Source organism: Aythya marila (genome assembly GCF_965140915.1).
Source record: "Aythya marila genome assembly, chromosome: 1".
In the NCBI taxonomy this organism is placed as follows: domain Eukaryota; kingdom Metazoa; phylum Chordata; class Aves; order Anseriformes; family Anatidae; genus Aythya; species Aythya marila.
Window position 1 is genome coordinate 190,819,079 of NC_139042.1, and position 21,675 is coordinate 190,840,753.

Consider the following 21,675-nt stretch of genomic DNA (forward strand, 5'->3'; position numbering starts at 1 on the left):
TAATTGAGGCCCAGGACAGAATGACTACCTGCTTTTGCTCTAGGCAAATTTAGCTGCAAGCCATATATACTGAAATGAGATACTATGTTAAATTTATTTCCAAAATGGTACATTTAGATACCTAGTATTGCAGAGTACTATATTTAGATAATCCATTACATCAAGCAGGATACAAAAAAGTCAGTTTTAATTTTAGCTGATGTACTAACTTACAAACACTACTTAACATTTTTGTTCTTCCCATAGTAGCAGTGTATTTCATTTAATTGCTCACAGCCACTGAAAGTAAGAAATAAAGAACAATAAATTGTGCCAATTTTTATATTTCAGCCAGTGTTTAATAACCATAATGAATTTCTTGAAAGTCGTTTTCTAATCTGAACAAGCTGAAAAATAGACTACTAAACTCCAAGCATTAAATACAATTGATGCAAGACTGGAACAGAAAATGCAATGACTGAAAAGGCTCATTCTTCCTGACTTGTAAGTAATTGTTGTGAGTAGGGGCTATTTCACTCATAAAGGTAATTAGGACAGTGAAAATCTAAATTTACATTTTTCATTCCACTGAAAATTAGCATGTGTGCAACAAACAAGCAAGTGATGCAATTACCATCAACTTTCAGACTTCAAGCATATTATAAAACCACACTTACTGCAGTTGCAGTAAAAATATATTTTTATAGTTGCAGAAAAATATATTTCAAAATATATATCAAAATTCAAAAGAAACAATTATATTTAATAAGATTCCCAATACTTACAATAAAACTAAACATAGAAAAAGTTTGGTGAAACAAATCTTCCAATTAAAAAATAAGTACATTATACAGATGTATTCTTAAGTAGCATACCTCCAAAACCATGTATTTAGTGTACTACAAAATAAGCATTTATCATTACTTACAATTTTAATAAGCACACTTATTGGATTATATTAGTTTGATTGCATTTAGCCACCTTAAACAGATTCTGCACTAATGATAGTCTTTTCAGCATGCGTCTCCAAATCATCCTAATTTGAGTTTCTGGAATGATTTTATCTATCATACCCCTTTAACCCCAAAGTTAAAAACTTTGTCGCACCTATTCATTACTAGATTATATCAGTAAAGGCTTTAAACTTTTAAAAGACCAAACTCCTACGGTTGTATGTATGCATCAAGATTTTCTGAAATTAACTAAATATGAGTACTGAAAGTAGCAGTGTAGAGACACAGCTGAAATTTTCAAAAAGAACCTACACATATAATTGTTTAGTGTCACCTTTTCATGCTGTTTCACTGATTTCAGATTTAAAGTTGTATGTGACTGCAGTATCACAAACTAAAGCCACAGTTAAGGACAAAACGTGTACTATGGCATGACTTGTGTTGTTCTGTCTAAGGGATACTGCCAGAATAAGGGCCTAGGAAAGTTTACTCATAAGGAAAAAGGAATCACAAAATAACAGTAAAATAATGTGTGAATAGCCACATTACCGTAGCACAGCATGGAACCACTGCATCCATCTGTGCAATTTATTACTTCAGGTAATTAGCCTTATATTGTTGACCTTTAGTTAACGATTCCTATCAACCCTATCAATCTTTTCTGATGCTTGACTATAAACCTAATTTTCCCTTTTTCGAAAATTAAAGTTTATTTTTATTTATAGTTCATACTTCATTCTTAATCCCATTTTATCACCATTTCATACGTATTTCTGTTGTAAACATAAAAAGCACTAAGTGTTAAAACACCATCAGAAATGCAATTAAGCTATATCTGATAAATAAACAGGCCTTTTAGTACAAGCAAAGGAAGAAAAACACATTTGTCTTCATCAGGATCCACACAATTCCTATTGAAGGAAGTAGACTAGCTACAAGAGTAACTCCTCTGGTACCAATCCAAAACGAACAGAAAAATAGTGGCAGGGGCTCTGCTGGCACTGTCCTTTATACATAGAGTAATGCCTATGTATTGTTCCTTGACATATTAAAACAAGCCACAGAAATATGCTAATGCTCCCAATTTCAAATGGCTCTCTAGAAGGATTTTCTTCTTTCTGGACCATGACAATAAATCTAAGTATTGCAATCTAACATTTCAGAGACTAATGTAACAGAAGACAAAACAAAGGAAGTGAACTATGTATGAATCACTGACACATTTCGGAAAATAATTTACTCCACATCTACAATGGATGAGAACCTCCACTGTCAAATTCCTTGGTTTTGCATTAGTCACTTTGATATTTTAAAAACAACTGACATTCCAAAGAAATAAACAAAAATCATAATCAATGATCTTAGAGATAATAATACAGGCACCTGATAAGAAAGCATACCGCACCCCAAAAAACATTGTCTCAAAACTGTACAAAATGAGAACAAGACTGGCAGAAGAACAGATATACTACCAAATTATATTCTCCTCAATTTAGTGATAATTAGGTCTATTTGAATTTAGTTCACTAAATGTACTGCTACTAGCTATGATTTTGACAAATATCCTCTTCCTATATGAGAGACATGGCTGATACAAAAAAGCCCAAGAGGCTGACCCCAGAGCGAAAGCACAAAATGGACAGAGGGACACTCCCAGTCACATAGAGGAATCAAACAGGTGCAATATTCTGGTACCCAGACCAAAATGGAGGAAATTATCAGGAAAAAGATTAGTAGATATCCATTCAAACTAAAAGCTAAAATTACTCGTGTTTCTGGGTGGAACTTGAACTTAACAATCAAACTGTAACAAACAACAGTGAGAAATATGTTTGATAGACAGTTCTACTTCCAAGAAGTATTCACTGGACTTCTGGAGCCTATTTTTCTAAATCACAACCGTGTACATTCACAGCAGGGTTTATGCTGATCACTTTTTTAATTTTGCATCATGTTAGACTCCTTTTTCCTCTTTTTTTTTTTTTTTCCATAAAAATTGGAAGTTTTGGCTAATTAAAAGTCAAAGTGTTTACAAAAGTCAGGACAAATGATTTTACCATCAGTCTTAACTAACTCTTGCTAAGATCTCTGAGCCCTGTAATAGCATACAAATGTAATCTTGTCAGTAAAACATAAAAATATGGATTAAAAGATATATTAAATAATTACAATGCCCAGTGAACAGCATTTAAGAATAGATTGAAGTATAATACAATAATTACAACCATAAAATCAGATAAAAAATTAGATGGCATTGTTAAAATGAAAAAGAGCTTTATGGCACAAATTAATTTTAAACAACTACAAAATGCTTACAAGATTTTTAATCACTTCAGTATCAAGCTGACGTATAAAGAAGGACCTTATTAATCAGTGATATTCAACAGCGGCAGTAAGATCTAAATAAACTCTTTTCCCATTTCCGATTCAAAAGTCTTCCGTATGGTTAAAGAATGCAAAAATCTTTTTAACTATTACATTTAGTGCTTTTTTCCCCAGATACTTCAATACAATTCTAGTTGAAAATTGCAGGTGTCAGTAAAATGCTTTAGAACATAATTAAACATGAACATAATTTTGCACGCATGATTAAGTATTCTTTAACTTTAAAGAAATCGTTAGCATGACTGAATGCATAACAAGGATTGATCAAATGTCACCTATTACCATAGTTTCACCTTCAGCTCATTGTATGAACACCCAAGATTCAAATTAAAAAACGAACAAATTAGTTAATCTATATCAATCACGGTATATTGAGCAGATCCCTAATAAGTTGTTTAATAAGAAAATGTATTAGGCTTTGTTGATATTTTGACTTTTTGAGAATCACATTTTCAGCAACAAAAAAGGAAACTTTTTCTCTGCAGTTTAAAATGTTAGATCAACACAGAAACTGAATATCCTTTAGAGGGTATTGAAGTATCAAAAACTACCAAAAACATGTCTCTAAAGAACTTTTTGGGGTTATTTCACCATAAGAAATCAAGTTCTTATCAGAACCATGAAATATTTGTGTTTGAACCATTGGACAGTTCTACAGAAATAGATGTGTTTAGCTCTCAGAACACTGACTGCTCTTTCTGAGCAGAAACGTCTCCATTTCCAACCTGAACCTCCTCTGGCACAACTTGAAGCCATTTCCTCTAGCCTTATTGCTAGTTATCTGTGAGAAGAGGTCAACCCCCAGCTACCCACACCTTCCTTTCAGGCAGTTGCAGAGAGCAATAAGGTCTGCCCTGAGTCTCCTCTTCTCCAGACCAAACACCCCCAGTTCCCTCAGCCGCTCCTCACAGGACGTGTGCTCCAGGCCCTTCACCAGCTTCGTAGCCCTGCTCTGGGCCTCCATGTCCTTCTTATAGCAAGGGGCCCAAAACTGAACACAGCACTCAAGGTGTGGCCCCCCCCAGAGCTGAGTACAGGGGGACAATCACCTCCCTGGTCCTGCTGGTGCACTATTCCTGATACAAGCCAGGAAAAAAGCAAACATTTCAATATCTAAAGCAAATATTTCAAAGCATGAGAAGTGCAGAAAGTGGTGCAATAAGATCTTTCATTGTGTATACACAAAAATACATATAAAATGATTTTTTTTAAATTGACTACGTTTTATGAAGAACTTGTCCTACGTGCATGTACACAGCACAAAGAAATGTATATATAAATATATATATAAATATATATAAATATAAAAGATTCGTATTTTCTTTTCTCTGCATCCAAATAGCAAAAATATATGCAAAGTATAAATCTAAGCCCATGTAATGAAAGTATTTTATTACAATTTTCTTGATTGAAAAGTCCTTATTTGTGGCATTATTCACAGAACTGCAGTCATCTGACCAAGTGTCGTGGTTTAACCCGGCTGGCAGCTAAATACCACGCAGCCGTTCGCTCACCCTCCCCCCTCCCTCTCTGGGACGGGGGAGAGAAATGGAAAGTGAAGCCCGTGAGTTGAGATAAAGACAGTTTAATAAGACAGGAAAATAATAATAATAATAATAATAATAATAATAATAATAATAATAATAATAATAATAATAATAATAATACAATGATGATAATAGTACTACTACTAATAATATGTACAAACAAGTGATGCACAATGCAATTGCTCACCACCCGCTGACCGATGCCCAGCTTAACCCCGAGCAGTCCGGCCCCCTCCCCCCGGCTAGCCACCTATATATTGTTTAGCATGACGTCAGATGGTATGGAATACCCCTTTGGCTAGTTTGGGTCACCTGTCCTGGGTCTGTCCCCTCCCAGCTCTTACTGCACCCCCCAGCCTGCCCATTGGCAGGACAGAGCAAAGGCTGAGATGTCCTTGGCTTAGTATAAGCACTGCTCTGCAACAATTAAAGCATCGGGGTGTTATCAGCACTCTTCTCATTCTAAGCCAAAACACAGCATTCCACCAGCTACTAGGAAGAAAATTAATTCTGTGCTAACTGAAACCAGGACATCTATCCACCCCTTATTCCATACCATTTATGTCATGCTCAGGTTACACTCTTTTCCATACATTCTAATTAGTCACCTATAGTAATCATGGTAGTGATAACATACAGTATAATATACTATTTAACATGGTGCAATTCAGTTCATGGGCTATTCTCACCCAGTATTAAATCTCCTTGAGGTACACACCGGACCTCTCCGTTCTTTTGCATCACCCACCAAGTATATCCAGGTCCCTGAGCGAAAACAATTCCACGAATAGGTTTGCCTTTTCCTGAGGCAGGAGTAGCCCAGACTGTTTTACCCAGCATATTTTTTACATGCACTACAGGAACTTTATCCCCATCTACAGTACGTAACAGGTTTGATTGGGCAGGTCCAGCTCGGTTGGTAGATCCCCTAGTATTGACTAACCAGGTGGCCTTTGCCAAATGCGTATCCCAGTTTTTGAACGTCCCAGCGCCCATTGCTTTCAAGGTAGTCTTTAACAGGCCATTGTATCGTTCAACTTTCCCGGAGGCTGGTGCATGATAGGGGATGTGATACACCCATTCAATACCATGTTCTTTGGCCCAAGTGTCTATAAGGTTGTTTCGGAAGTGAGTCCCATTGTCTGATTCTATTCTTTCTGGGGTGCCATGTCGCCATAGGACTTGCTTTTCAAGGCCCAGGATGGTGTTCCGGGCGGTAGCATGAGGCACAGGATATGTTTCCAGCCATCCGGTGGTTGCTTCCACCATTGTAAGTACGTGGCGCTTGCCATTGCGAGTTTGAGGGAGTGTGATGTAATCAATCTGCCAGGCCTCTCCATATTTATATTTCAGCCATCGTCCTCCATACCAAAGAGGCTTTGACCGTTTGGCTTGCTTGATTGCAGCACATGTTTCACAGTCATGAATAACCTGTGCTATAGCGTCCATGGTCAAGTCCACCCCTCGATCACGAGCCCATCTGTATGTTGCATCTCTACCTTGATGGCCTGAGGTGTCATGGGCCCATCGGGCTATAAATAATTCACCTTTATGCTGCCAATCCAGGTCCACCTGAGCTACTTCAATCTTAGCAGCCTGATCCACCTGCTGGTTGTTTTGATGTTCTTCAGTAGCCCGATTCTTGGGCACATGAGCATCTACGTGGCGTACTTTCACAGCCAGGTTCTCTACCCGAGCAGCAATATCTTGCCACAATGCAGCAGCCCAGATAGGTTTGCCCCTACGCTGCCAGTTGTTTTGCTTCCATTGCTGTAACCATCCCCACAGGGCATTTGCTACCATCCATGAATCGGTGTAGAGATAGAGAACTGGCCATTTTTCTCGTTCAGCAATGTCTAAAGCCAGCTGAATGGCTTTCACTTCTGCAAACTGACTCGATTCACCTTCTCCCTCAGCAGCTTCTGCAACTCGTCGCGTAGGACTCCATACAGCAGCCTTCCATCTCCGATGCTTCCCCACAATACGACAGGACCCATCAGTGAACAGGGCATATTTCTTTTCATTCTCTGGCAACTGGTTGTACAGTGGGGCTTCTTCAGCACGACCCACCTCCTCCTCTGATGATATCCCAAAGTATTTGCCTTCTGGCCAGTCCATGATCACTTCCAATATTCCTGGGCGACTGGGGTTTCCTATTCGAGCCCGCTGAGTAATCAGTGCAACCCACTTGCTCCATGTAGCATCAGTTGCATGATGCGTAGAGGGGACCCTTCCCTTGAACATCCAGCCTAGTACCGGTAATCGGGGTGCTAGGAGGAGCTGCGCTTCAGTACCGACCACCTCCGAAGCAGATCGAACTCCTTCATATGCTGCCAATATCTCCTTTTCAGTTGGAGTATAGCAGGCCTCAGATCCTCTGTATCCCCGACTCCAAAACCCCAGAGGCCGACCTCGAGTTTCCCCAGGTTCTTTCTGCCAGAGGCTCCAGGTGGGGCCGTTCTCCCCGGCTGCAGTGTAGAGCACATTCTTTACATCTGGTCCTGTTCGAACTGGCCCAAGGGCTACTGCATGGACTATTTCCTGCTTGATTTGTTCAAAGGCTTGTCGTTGTTCAGGGCCCCATTCAAACTCATTCTTCTTACGAGTTACTTGGTAGAGTGGGTTTACAATCAGACTGTAATTTGGGATGTGCATTCTCCAAAACCCCACAACACCTAGGAAAGTCTGTGTTTCTTTTTTGTTAGTTGGTGGAGACATAGCTGTTATTTTGTTGATCACATCCATTGGGATTTGACGACGTCCATCTTGCCATTTTATTCCTAAAAACTGGATCTCCCGTGCAGGTCCTTTGACTTTATTTTGTTTTATGGCAAAACCGGCTTTCAGAAGGATTTGGACTATTTTCTTCCCTTTCTCGAAAACTTCCTCTGCTGTGTCACCCCACACAATAATGTCATCGATGTACTGCAGGTGTTCAGGAGCTTCCCCCTGCTCTAGTGCAGACTGGATCAGCCCATGGCAAATGGTAGGGCTGTGTTTCCACCCCTGGGGTAGCCTATTCCAAGTATATTGGACTCCCCTCCAAGTGAAGGCAAATTGTGGCCTGCACTCTGCTGCTAGAGGGATGGAGAAAAATGCATTAGCGATATCAATTGTGGCGTACCACTTGGCTGCCTTCGATTCAAGTTCATACTGAAGTTCCAGCATGTCCGGCACTGCAGCACTCAGTGGTGGCGTGACTTCGTTCAGGCCGCGATAGTCCACTGTTAGTCTCCACTCGCCATTAGACTTTCGCACTGGCCATATGGGACTATTGAAAGGTGAATGAGTCTTGCTGATCACTCCTTGGCTCTCCAATTGACGAATTAGCTTATGGATGGGAATCAGGGAGTCTCGGTTGGTGCGATATTGCCGCCGGTGCACAGTTGTGGTAGCGATTGGCACTTGCTGTTCTTCGACCCTCAGCAACCCCACAACAGAGGGGTCCTCTGAGAGACCAGGCAAGGTAGATAATTGTTTAATGCCCTCTGTCTCTAAGGCAGCAATACCAAAAGCCCACCGGAACCCTTTTGGGTCCTTGCAGTATCCTCTTCTAAGATAGTCTATGCCAAGGATACATGGAGCATCCGGACCAGTCACAATGCGGTGCTTCTCCCACTCATTCCCAGTCAGACTCACTTCAGCCTCCAATACAGTCAACTGCTGAGATCCCCCTGTCACTCCACAAATATAGATGGGCTCTGGTCCTTTATAGCTCGATGGCATTATAGTACATTGTGCACCGGTGTCTACTAAAGCCTTATACTTCTGTGCGCGTGATGTGCCAGGCCATCGAATCCACACAGTCCAATAAACTCGATTGTCCCTTTCCTCCCCCTGGCTGGAGGCAGGGCCCCCCTAATCCTGGTCAGAATCTTCCTCGTTTCTGTGTTTGAAGGACTGTCTGCTGGAAGTTGGAGCAGCAAACTTTTCGGAGAATCCCTTTTTCCTGATTGTTTTCTTTTGCAACTCACGTACCCGTGCCTCTAGGGTCGCGGTAGATTTTCCATCCCACTTTCTCATGTCCTCTCCATGGTCTCGTAAGTAAAACCACAGGGTGGCACGGGGTGAGTACCCACCATATCGTCTTCCTTGTGTGGGTGAACGCCTACCCCTGACAGCTGAGACACTGCTTTGTACAGGTGCGAAGGAGAATAATCTCTCTTCAAGTTGGTGAACCTTTTCAGAAAGTTTCTCCCAAGTGTTCTCCTTTGGTCGGTGGGCACTGGTTGGTTCAGGTGGGGAGGACAATAGATTCTCTTCAAGTTGGTGAACCTTTTCAGAAAGTTTCTCCACAGCTGAGACGCAGGCCTGTAAGGAAGAGGAGAGACTTTCTTCGTACTGCCGGAGTTGTTTAGCCGCTTCACCCACTGTGGGTTCCTCATCCTCTTTCCAGGCCATTATTGCCAATGAGCTGGCATATGATGATGGTGCACTCCGTACAAACTTCCGCCACATGGGTCGTGTACACTTGACTTCATCTGGATCTGTGGATGTTTGTTTGAGGTCTGGATCCTCATAAATCACTTCCCGTACGGCTAATTCCCTCAGGTACTGGATTCCCTTCTCCATAGTGGTCCACTTGCCTGGTAGACATAAAATATCTTCCTTGAAGGGATACCTTTCCCTCACAGCTGAGAGGAGACGCCTCCAGAGGCTGGTGGGTCGTGCTCCATCTGCAATTGCTTTGTCAATGCCGGCGTCTCGAGCAAGGGATCCCAGCCGCTTGGCTTCCCTGCCGTCTAATTCCACACAATTGGCTCCAGAGTCCCAGCACCGGAGCAGCCAGGTGACAAGCTGCTCACCTATACAGCGACCAAAATCTTTTCGCACATCTCGTAGCTCGCGCTCGTTTAGGCTTCGGGTAGTTACTGTTGCTCTTTCGGCATCCTCATCTTCCTCCTCCTGAATCCTTGACGGCCCAGCGTCGTCATCATCTTCGTCATCTCTATACTTAGTTTTGGCAGAAGCCTTACCCGGATTGGCAGAAGACTCTCTGCGTTCTAAACGACTTGAATTTCTATACCATATTTTCACCTTCTCTACAGGGGCAGCTTGCACTGCTACTGCTCGTTTCTCTGACTTTGTTACAGGGTCTGCCACAGGGGTTGGAATGCCCTCTGCAGGGTCAACTTGCACTGCTACAGCTCGTTTCTCTGGCACGGCCACAGGAGCTGGAGCGGCTACAGGAGCTGGAGCAGTTGCAGGAACCGGAGCTGTAGCGGCTACAGGAGCTGGAGCTGGAGCTGGAGCAGTTGCAGGAGCTGGGACTGGAGCAGCAGTAGGAGCTGGAGCTGGAGCGGCTTCAGGAGCTGGAGCTGGAGCGGCTTCAGGAGCTGGGACTGGAGCAGTTGCAGGAACTGGGACTGGAGTAGCGGCCGGAGCTGGAACTGGAGCGACTGCAGGAACTGGGACTGGAGCAGCTGCAGGAGCTGGAGCTGGAGCTGGAGCAGCTTCAGGAGCTGGGACTGGAGCAGTTGCAGGAACTGGGACTGGAGTAGCGGCCGGAGCTGGAACTGGAGCGACTGCAGGAACTGGGACTGGAGCAGCTGCAGGAGCTGGGACTGGAGCGGCTGCAGGAGCTGGGACTGGAGCGGCTGCAGGAGCTGGGACTGGAGCGGCTGCAGGAGCTGGGACTGGAGCGGCTGCAGGAGCTGGGACTGGAGCGGCTGCAGGAGCTGGGACTGGAGCGGCTGCAGGAGCTGGGACTGGGGCGGCTGCAGAATCCACCGTAGGGGTCACAGTGGCCGTTGGATCTGTCACAGGGTTTGGAGTGGCCGCAGGGTCTGTCACTAAGTTGACAGCAGTATCAATGGCAGCTCGATAGGCATGAGCCAGGCCCCAGCACGTTACAATGATTTGTGTTACTTTGGAACTGCCAGAATCATTACACCTTTTTTTCAAGCATTCTGCCAGTTTTTGAGGATTTTGCCATTGTTCAGGGGTGAATTTCCAACACACTGGGGGTGCTAACTGCTCTAGATGCCTGCCCATATCCACCCATACTCCCTGCCACCCACAACTATACTGCCTCCGGGCAGATCTCCGGATGAGCTTCATAAGTAGTTGTTTAACTTTAAGCAGAATCTGAAGTGCATTCATGAGGCAGAACAACAAGACTATGGTATTCTGAGTATTCCAGAAATATTCAATATCTTGGAGAGCTATTGTAATAAACTCGGAGGATAAGAGGGTGGTGAAGGAGGAAGGGAGAGTGATCAAGGAGGGTACAGGGGTGGTGAAGGAGAAAGGGAGAGTGATCAAGTAAGAAAAATTATCTTCCCCTTTCCCCTCCACAGATTGACTCCCTAATGAAAAAAGGCAACAGATACAATTGCTAATAGTTTCCAAAATACAGTTTGCAAAGTACAGAATCGAAGATGTTACTGAGTACAAATACCAGGTTAGAGTCATGGCCAGGTATTTCATCATCTCATAAGCCACTGATACAACACACAGTACCATAATGGTCTGAAACCAGGGCCCGGAGAGGATAAACAACATGACAGAGAGCACATACGGAAAATAACGTGCTATAATACTCAATTTGGAAAACAGGCGCAGCACAGTTGAGATTAAAGCAATCAGCATTATGACAAGTGACTATTAAGCAGGTCTAATACTTATACCAATTTTATTTTAACACACTCTGGTCAGATCTGCCGTTATCTCAACCTTTCGAGCCCCACGTTGGGCGCCAAAAAGACTGTCGTGGTTTAACCCGGCTGGCAGCTAAACACCACGCAGCCGTTCGCTCACCCTCCCCCCTCCCTCTCTGGGACGGGGGAGAGAAATGGAAAGTGAAGCCCGTGAGTTGAGATAAAGACAGTTTAATAAGACAGGAAAATAATAATAATAATAATAATAATAATAATAATAATAATAATAATAATAATAATAATAATACAATGATGATAATAGTACTACTACTAATAATATGTACAAACAAGTGATGCACAATGCAATTGCTCACCACCCGCTGACCGATGCCCAGCTTAACCCCGAGCAGTCCGGCCCCCTCCCCCCGGCTAGCCACCTATATATTGTTTAGCATGACGTCAGATGGTATGGAATACCCCTTTGGCTAGTTTGGGTCACCTGTCCTGGGTCTGTCCCCTCCCAGCTCTTACTGCACCCCCCAGCCTGCCCATTGGCAGGACAGAGCAAAGGCTGAGATGTCCTTGGCTTAGTATAAGCACTGCTCTGCAACAATTAAAGCATCGGGGTGTTATCAGCACTCTTCTCATTCTAAGCCAAAACACAGCATTCCACCAGCTACTAGGAAGAAAATTAATTCTGTGCTAACTGAAACCAGGACACCAAGACATTTGTAATCCAAGAAGAAAATAAAGTAAATGTAGTACGATTAGCGAAACTAAGATTAATTTGACAAGAACACTAAAAGAAAACACTTTATCTAATTTATATATCATTCAAAGTGAAAGAAATACATTTACAGCAATAAAAAGGTGTTGTAAAATCTTTAATATACTATGGATTTAAATGGTGAAAGAACATTTTAACTGTATCTAAGTGTTAAGTAAAAATATCCGCCCAAACAATACAATGACGTAGTAATTATTAAAACATTCATTATTTGAAGTAGTTGGAATATAGCAGCTTTTATTTTGTGTTAAAAATAATTTTCTTTCTTTGGCATTTTTTTTCCTTTATAAAATCTTAGAACTGAAATAAACTAGAAATTGTCCAAATTAAGAATAATCGTATGTAAGAATATCTTTAGTTAATTCTCTAAATCAGATGTAAAATGCAGTTGAATTCTAAATAAGCTTCCTTATGGCAAAGACAAAATACAGTACTGTTTTTATTTTCTTAGGTATTTTTCCATTACTTGTATCTTTAAAAGAAGGAAAATACTACATAGAGTAACAGTAGAAGTTTCTTCAATTATTTTTAAAACATTTTGCTTTTATTCTTCCTTTTTTTTTTGCTAGTGAAATTGGGCTCAGGACCAATTTTGCAAAAAAGAATGAATGAATTGAAAGAATGGGGAACACTAATAACACAAAAATGTATTTAAATACAAAAGAACATAAGCACGAATCAGGCTGTTCTGCACACTGATGCAAACTCCGTAAGTTGTTCTATAAGAGATTAGAAAAAAATCTTCCCAAACTTACCCTCAGAGCAGATGAATATTTATACCAAGCTGAGTCAATAATACTATTGTTACAGTTCATTCTACTACTAGTGAAAAGCTGACTTAAACAACAAATAAATTTAATGTCTGATTTCTTTTTGTCTAAACTGTCTTTTTGATAATTTAGAGAGAATGCCATGCAATTTTACCAATTTATATATTTTATCAGTTTATATGAAAATCCAAGGCTACTTCTACATACAAACATTCAGCTTTCTCTATATGGCTACCTGAAATTACAAGATTTTTTTTTCACTGAAGAAGAACTTGAGACTCTCTCAAAGCCTGAAACTGATTGTGAAATCACAAATCCTGAGTTAATTTTGGCATTCCTACAACATTTCCTTGTTTTCAAGACCAAATGAAACAGTAGTTGAAGACAGCATCACGTGAGTGTGCCTCTTCACAAACCATGAGATGGATCATGATTTACAGCAGAAAAGCATTACAGGAAATAGAAAATGTAACTATTTACAACAGATAGCTTATTGATCCTCGCTCTCAATACTTTTGTATAATTCTTAGAACAACCTGAATGATGAGGAGGAGGAGAAAAATGAGATGGAGTTTGAAGACAAAACATTATTCAATCTGGTATATAACTTTTTTAATATATATTATTATTATTATTATTAAATCCATTGAACACAGGTCATTAAAAATATTTTCTGGAGTTTAGGCTGAGATTATGATCAAATTATCAGATATCTTGACTGTTTCAAATCTACTGCAATGTTTGGCACTGTACACACAAGGACAGTCACTGAGAGGAGTTGCAATTCATAAGGCTGGGTTAATGAAGGTTGCTTGAATCACTAACATAATGCATTAACACTAAACAAAGGGTGAGGTATTACTTTTCATACACTGGTAACCTATTATGATTAGCAAACAAGCTGTATGAGCTTCACCCATTCGCGTAGCTATTTATTATGTTAAGGTTCTTTTCACCATTCAATTACCCGGCATCAAGAAAACAATGTGACACTACAGTAACAACAGGAATATTATTTTCTTCCACAATAACTGTAATTAGCAATTAGGATATTTACAGTTAGAATAAATTGCTAAGAGTTCTTTTTTAAAAACAAAGCTATTGAACTCATACCAACCATATATTTCTCTTTAGCTGCAGTATAACAGGCTCAATATAAAGATAAAAGGGGAAAGAAAATAGAGAAAAGGATAATAAAACATAATTTAATTTAACTATATCATTATTCTACCAAAAAGCCAAGTGGGTCAGCATCCTTTATCAGAGGCATCGTACCTAGGGATGAGAGCTGGGGTCTGGACCAATGACTTCTAGACTCATTCAACCTAAATAGTTTTAGGGTTCTTTAATATCAACTGCATCCAATTTTTACAGGTTTCCTTTTCAAATAGTAGTGACAGCTTTTTAAAATACCTCATAACTTCTACTATTATTGTACATAAAAATGTATTATTAGATTTCCCTCACTTTGAAATATTATAATCCCATTAGTCATTGTTTGTTTGCTTGTTTTAAATAGTTTCCTTTGACATCTTTCCCACATATGCTATAGGTATGTCATATGGATAATGCGGACGATAAAATATCCCTGCTATAATGCAAACAATTTCTTAAAGTTAGGATTTTGCTTTGCTTTTTCCAACTACACTGCTCAGAACAAGGCAGCAGTCTTCAACTACTCACCTGCATGAACAATCTACCCTTAAGAGTAATCTCAGATGTTACTTTGTCAGTGCTTGAGGCAGTACGAAGAATCAATAACTAGCGAACATAATCTCTATGAAAAACTACCAAAAAATTAGTATTTCTACTCTAGAAAAGTTATTGTTCAATACACATCTTTATTTTTTTAAAAAAAACTTGGCAGTTATCTAAAGCCAAACTGATGAAGAATCTGGCATTCTGTGTAGCTCAAAGTAAAAATACCCATTGTGTTGGCTGCCTCCTTTTCCTAAATACTACACAATTTGGATCAGCAAATATTGGAGACTAAGTTGCAACCACATTTAGAAAGATAAACAGCTACAACTTTTGATACAGCAGTACTTCAACAATGTCCTATTAAATACAGTTCTATTAAATACATATATATATATATAGCAAAACAAATAAAAATCAGGAATATACATTTCAATTGCAGTTAGTTTACTAACTGCAGTTGGTAAACTGCAACTAAACTGTCCAAGTAAAGGACAGTTTAAGAACAAACATCTTTCCTACAACTGCCTTTTTTTTTTAATTTAACTGTAAACCCTTCAAAATAATGCTTCAGGAATTTAATCAATTGAGAAAAGTTATTTAACTGCATCTCTAACACACTGAAGGTACAAATCAGCCTTCAGCAATTCTTTCTGTCAATATAATATTCCTGTCAATATACTGCATACTTATTTTTATTAAACAGAATAATGAGTTTTATTATCAGAATGACATTTTTCATTTTAAAAAATGTGTTTAAGTAATTTATTGACCAAGCTTACTAAGTTATTTATAGGTATTATAAATACACGCTTTATTTAAAGTGCATTAGCTTCTATAAATAACGGAAATTTAAATACCACTATTGATATAAACGTAAAGTAATATATAAAAATCCATACTGAAAACAGATGATTTCTGAAGTAACAAATTAAACTGCTTTTAAAATGTTCTTATATAAACATTTTGCTACCTTATGTACAGAAGCATCCTTTTTTTTATATTCATGTACATATTAAAAAATACATCTACATGTACATTGGTTTTACATACACCTATATTCCTAGTATAATATAAAAACAATGTTCTCGCACATTATGTAATATGAGTGATATTACATAAACATTGTTAAGAATATTCAACATCCTAAACAGGCAGGAAGAGTTTTTTCAAAATTCAGATTGTAAATACATGCAGGCCAACCGAAAATCTGCTATGGTAAGCACTGGCACAAGAAAAACTCACAGTATGTATAATGAAAAGACAGAATTAATCTTTTCAAGCAGATTATCAAATATTAAGCTACATAAAATATTTTTTTTCTATTTCATCACTGACATGCTAGTGTCACAAATATATGGTTGGTTCTGCTTGGCAACATTTCGTTAATACTCTGTTCATTAATTTAACAAACTACCAAGAGAGTATGTTTAGAATGGGCCAGCATTATCTCTTGAATTTCATTTAATTAAACTCTGCTCTAGCAATATGACAGTCAGCATTTCATGAAGGGAATTATTTTAAGGATGAAGGTAGAAGATATTTCAAAGTGCCCTGCTAAAACATGAAAGCATAATCTAAAATTGCCTCTGCATAGACGGTAATTTATCTATAATATTCAAGATGTTATTTCCAGAGTTCATAATTAATTGGATTCCACAGAGAAATTATTCAGGCATTCCAGATAGCAAAATGATGCACAAAGGCACAAAACATAGTGCCGAAGGACAACTATAAACAACCACTGTGACTTGCCTGAATTACAACAATCATTGAGCTTAATATGAAATGAATACCAGCTGCCTTTTGTATGTGGTCATTACTCTGCTGCAAAGAAATTGCCACTGAATTTTGATTATATTGCCTTAATAAAAAGTAATGAAAGTGGCTCATGCTCTAGCAGCTTTCTTTTAAATGATATAGGACAGTGATCTTGCAAAGGCCAGCGTGCCACAAATTGATCGAGTGTGACATCTCTGAGGAAGGCTATGTTCCTCCACCATTGTATCAACAGTGATGTTGGCTAGACTTCTTGCAAACATTTTAACTAACCACTTTCAGTGAAAGACCATTTAGAAATTAGGTCAGCTTTTAAGACTTACCATCGATCCGACTAACAAGTTCTTCCAACATTTTCACTTTCTTTTGAATTCCTGGCTGTGCAAATGTGTAATTATCCTAAAGAAGAAACCATATACAAGTATAAGTTTATGAAAAATTAGAAATTATTTTACCCCAAGTACTTATTCCAACCCATTTATTTTTCTTATGTTTGCTTAAGGTGCTCATGTTTTGTTTTTACATTTCCTAAGTGTCTCTACACTTCAGTAGTAAATCACCACACTCTGCCAACCTATTTAAGAGCCCCTGTCTCTAACAGCATACCTAACTGCTGGTGGTATATCAACTGCTCACTACTTGCTAATCTAGTGCCCCTGAAGTTACATCTATATTGTGGAATTCTAAAGAGCTTTAAAAAGCTGTCTTCTTAAATGCCAAAACTTGCCACTCTATCAATTTTTTAAGGCAATTTCTTTTTCCTCACCATAAATTTCCAATTTTATCACAAATAATGTAGAAAATATAAAAATTTAGATCCTAATCACTCACAGGATAAGAATTTCATCCTTAGAAGTTTGGAATAATGCCTTCCAGCAGTGGGAGAAATCAAAGATCTATTTTGATTGAATCATGACTGCTCTGAACCTAAGGTCAAAGCTCATACAATGAATCAAAATCTAACGTGAACTATACAGCTAAAATGGCAAGGCATTTGGATGTATTTGTATGAAAGCATTAACTCTAACTTGATTTTTTGTTTGTTTAAACATTTATATATTTATTTTTTATTTAAAGAACAGTAACTGATAGTTCCAGAAGTATTGTGCTCAAAGTACAGCAGTATGGTACTCGGTTACATACCATACAGCAGATCCTCTGTAAAAGTAACTTCAGATATTTAACAGTGAAAGCCAATGCAGAGCTAGAACACCACCACTTCCATCATTCACCTCTTCCCCGTCTATGAATCTAACACTGTTTTCTTTCTCAAAGTATCACTTACTCCATATACATCTGGAAATGCGAACCAAAACTGCCATCGTGGATTTTAGAACAGTTAAGTTTGCTCTTCACTATATTTGATCATTTTTTGGATCAAATGATCATTTGAGCTATTCATTTATTTTCCAATTCATTGTTTCAGATGCAAATGAACACAGCTGAGGGTCACTCTTCTACTTGTGCTCACTCATCTATCTGGGCAGATCCTTGTTGGCTCCTCAAGACCTCTCTTCTAATTAAACTATGCTACAGATATTCCCTCTTGTGGTATCTATAACTTTCTGAAGTTTGTGAACCTGTGAAAGACGAATTTTGCAAATGGTTAAAAAAAAAAAAAAGTTTTCTGTTACCTAAAATTCTTATCCTTTTGAGCTTACTGGTAGAGGAAAAAGCAAGTAACGGAGTTAAAGAAAAACATGTCAAACTCATGGAAGTCATGGAATATTTCTCAGGGCAATACGAAAGTACAGTGGTTGAGATTTCAGTTCCTCTACCATGCAATTTAATTGGCGGTATCTGCTTCCAAATTTGGCATAACAGCTCTTCAAAAGACCCAAGTTGTTATATATAGCACCGACAACTCTTTTTAGGATACATTTCCAATACAGTTCTCTACTGGCTTCTGCAGAAAAACATGTTCCAGTATTCAGCTCTCCTACCTATCCCCCCTCACACCTGTGGGTTCTGCCTCATTATTCATCCTTCAAGTTTTTGTTACATCTCCTCATTTATTCCTTGTGTCTATATTAAGCAAAAGGCAAGATCTGAAAAAGTCACAAGGAACTGAAAATCAGATTGTTTTACCTCAACAGATCTTCAGCAAACAGCTGATGTAAAACACCTTATTTCTAACCATTATTCTTGACAACGTTAAGTATGTGTTCACATATGTCAAAGTATGCACAAGAACACAACAAAACCAATGATAAATATAAAAAAAAGTCATGCTTTGGTGTGCACTAAATTCCTCAATGCTCTGCTCTAATAGCTTCCAACATACTTTCAGTGAACTATGCTAACCTACTTCACAGCTGAATGGTTGTAATATCTAGTTCAGACTCCAACATATAATTAGTTTCACCTTACAATACAAAAGGTTAAGACTTTATAATGTCACAAGGGCTCAAAACTTGCTTCACTCTCAAATCTTTGTGTTAATCACCTGTACTTATTCTACAGAGACTAATTTCTAATTGCCCTGCAACTACAACTAGGTCTGACAGGATTTTTTTTTCCTCCAAAAATAATAATTAAAATTTAAAGTATTTCAATTGCAGCCTTCACTAAACATGAAGACACGAACATACTAGATTAATTCTTACTTAAAAAAAAATAAAAATAAAAGGTTAGAAAATTTTAAATGGAATAAACTTGTTTAGAACATGAAAATAGAGAAAATAAATGCACTTAAAAATGTATGGAAATAAAGAAAAAAGGCACTGAACAAATTTAACTCTAACTGCCACTCCACACTCACAGAAAGAAAAGAGTAAGAGATCACAGAGTTTCTTAAAAACATGTTTAACCCCTGGGAATTAAATCCCACTCATTTTTCTCTCTCTGTTCTGAATGCAGACAATAAGATATAATTTGGCAAGCTGTTTACATTGAAAAGTAAGTCCTGAAGTAACGTTTTCTGTGGATACACTGAAAAAGTGATACTGAGCGAAACTAAGGATTGGTCCTACCTGCATTTTTAACATGCAGATTAAAATCACCAGATGTTGCAGTATCCACACCATACACCTCTTACATTTTTAATTGCCTACAGCATAAGGCAGATTACTACAAACGTACATTCTAGAATTTTCAACCATGTATAGCAATGTGATGCTCTGATGCATATTGTAACAAATCTATTCCATTTCTAATTGCCATACACAACCACAGTACTGACAGCTATCTGTTCAAAATATTACTCACTTATGGTGTGCTAAAAAGAACACAGATGCGTTTCAAGTAGGCGTTAAGTAGTGTGCACTTCCAAAGCAAAGTTAACAGGTAATATTTAAACATATATATATATATACACATTATGTACTTGCACATATGCACACAAAAACATACCATGTTACTTTTCCTACTCAATGCTTTGGAAATATTTTCAAGTTTCAAAGAAAAAACTTTCTTATCTACACATCATAAATTTTAAAAATAAATAAATAAATGAATAAAATGGTTTAAGAGGAACACTCTCGTTAATTTGCTTTGACATTTTGTTAGCCCTGAAGTGGTCAAGCAGATGGATCACATGATCTTTGAAGGTCCCTTCCAATTGCACTATTCCATTCCATTCCCAGGGCAGAAAATGAAATGCATTTGCAACTCTCTAAGCTAAGAACCTCGGGAAAATAAGGCCCTCTGGAGGTAACCTTATGCACTATGTAATATATCGCATGTACCTTTGCTACAGTTATCATTAACAGGAATACTCTCTATTTTGAAAATTCAGCTTTTATAAGACTTAACTAAACAAAGTCCACATCATTTGCTTTACAAAGATGATGACTGAATAATTTTAAGAGATGAGGAAAGCTGAAGAGGGAAAAAAAACAACCTCTTACATCATCATTAAAGAATGAAATCCAAACTGAAGAAAAAAAAAAAAAAACAACTGTCAATAAGTTGATAATAATGAATGCAGGCAAGCGCAAATATAGGCACAGTGTTTTTCATCTTTTCAGGTCAGACAAGCTGTTTGCCAACGCAGATCTATAAAACCATCAGAACCATTTATAAAAGCAAATGGAAAATCTTCATGTGTTGTTTGTTTGTTTTTAATAAAGTTTTATCATTTTGATCAGAGCTTTTAAATGCTTCTTGAACCTGGAAATTACATTGTAAATTCAATACACATAATTCAGGACAAAAAGAGTATGCACGGACAAGAGCAAACACACAAGTGGGCTGGAGCATACTGTCTGCACAGATTCCATAGCATGTTCCACAATTACTTCAAAAGGCTCCCTGTAAAATATCTTTCATCCTTTGTAATTATTAAACCCAACTTCTGAAAGCTTAATTTCCTACACAGTACAAATGAATTCTACAAAGTGTTGCAGCCCCAGCTTCCTACCAGAAAAAATATCTTATTTTTCCTACATGAGATGATGGAAAATGCAATACCACATTAAAAGCAGGTAGTGATTCCCAGGCTGTGTTATAAAAGTATCCATAGTTTCAGAATCAGAGGCCTAATCTTTTCACGGAATGGCTGAGGTTGGAAGGGACCTCTGGAGGCCATCTGGCCCTACCTGCTCAAGCAGGTAGCCCAGGACTTGCTTCTACTGGACTATGTAATCAAACCTCAATTTTACACAAGTGTTATAAACTACAGGGAGTGTTAAAGTAGCAGTAAAATAAGTGCTCAGAGTATATTTTTGGGTTCTGGTGTAGGCTAGACAATAATTCAAATGTGGATAAGAGCTAGAAATCACGAACATGGATGCTTACAATTCCAAAAGCTAATGCTGTAATTTTTTTTGTAGCAGATTTTTATTCTAAAGCACAGTGATAGCACAGGATATTTTGTATAAAACATAAAGAACAATGTGTTATACATAAGTATTCAGAAACAATTACATGCAGATTTGTTCTCTTTCTCAAAATAGTACTCAGTGACAGGCTAGAAAACTGCATTATTGGCTTCCAAAGAGAAAAAGGCTCTGTAAGAACTTCTGAAGAAAGCTGTCCTGAAAAAAACATTAGTCCTTGGGATAAATCCTACTGATGCCCTCCATTTCTCTTTCTCTAAGTCCTAACAGGCTTACTATAAGCCTAACATATTTGGCTACTGGGCCAGAAGATCCCCCGCACCCCGTTTTAAGAGCAGTCAGCAGTAGATGACTACAAGACAGAGTAAGGATACAAGCAAGGTAAGCCTGCAGTGATATA

The 21,675-nt window shown here is 38.5% G+C and overlaps 1 protein-coding gene across 1 annotated transcript in view; it reads right to left on the minus strand.

Moving 5' to 3' along the window:
* Positions 1-21,675, minus strand: part of TBC1D22A (TBC1 domain family member 22A) — a 175,290-nt gene that overhangs the window by 81,818 nt on the left and 71,797 nt on the right. Inside the window, exon 11 of the mRNA XM_082752207.1 lies at positions 16,821-16,896. Coding sequence (XP_082608333.1) covers positions 16,821-16,896 — 76 coding nt within the window. The remainder of the gene's footprint in view (positions 1-16,820; positions 16,897-21,675) is intronic.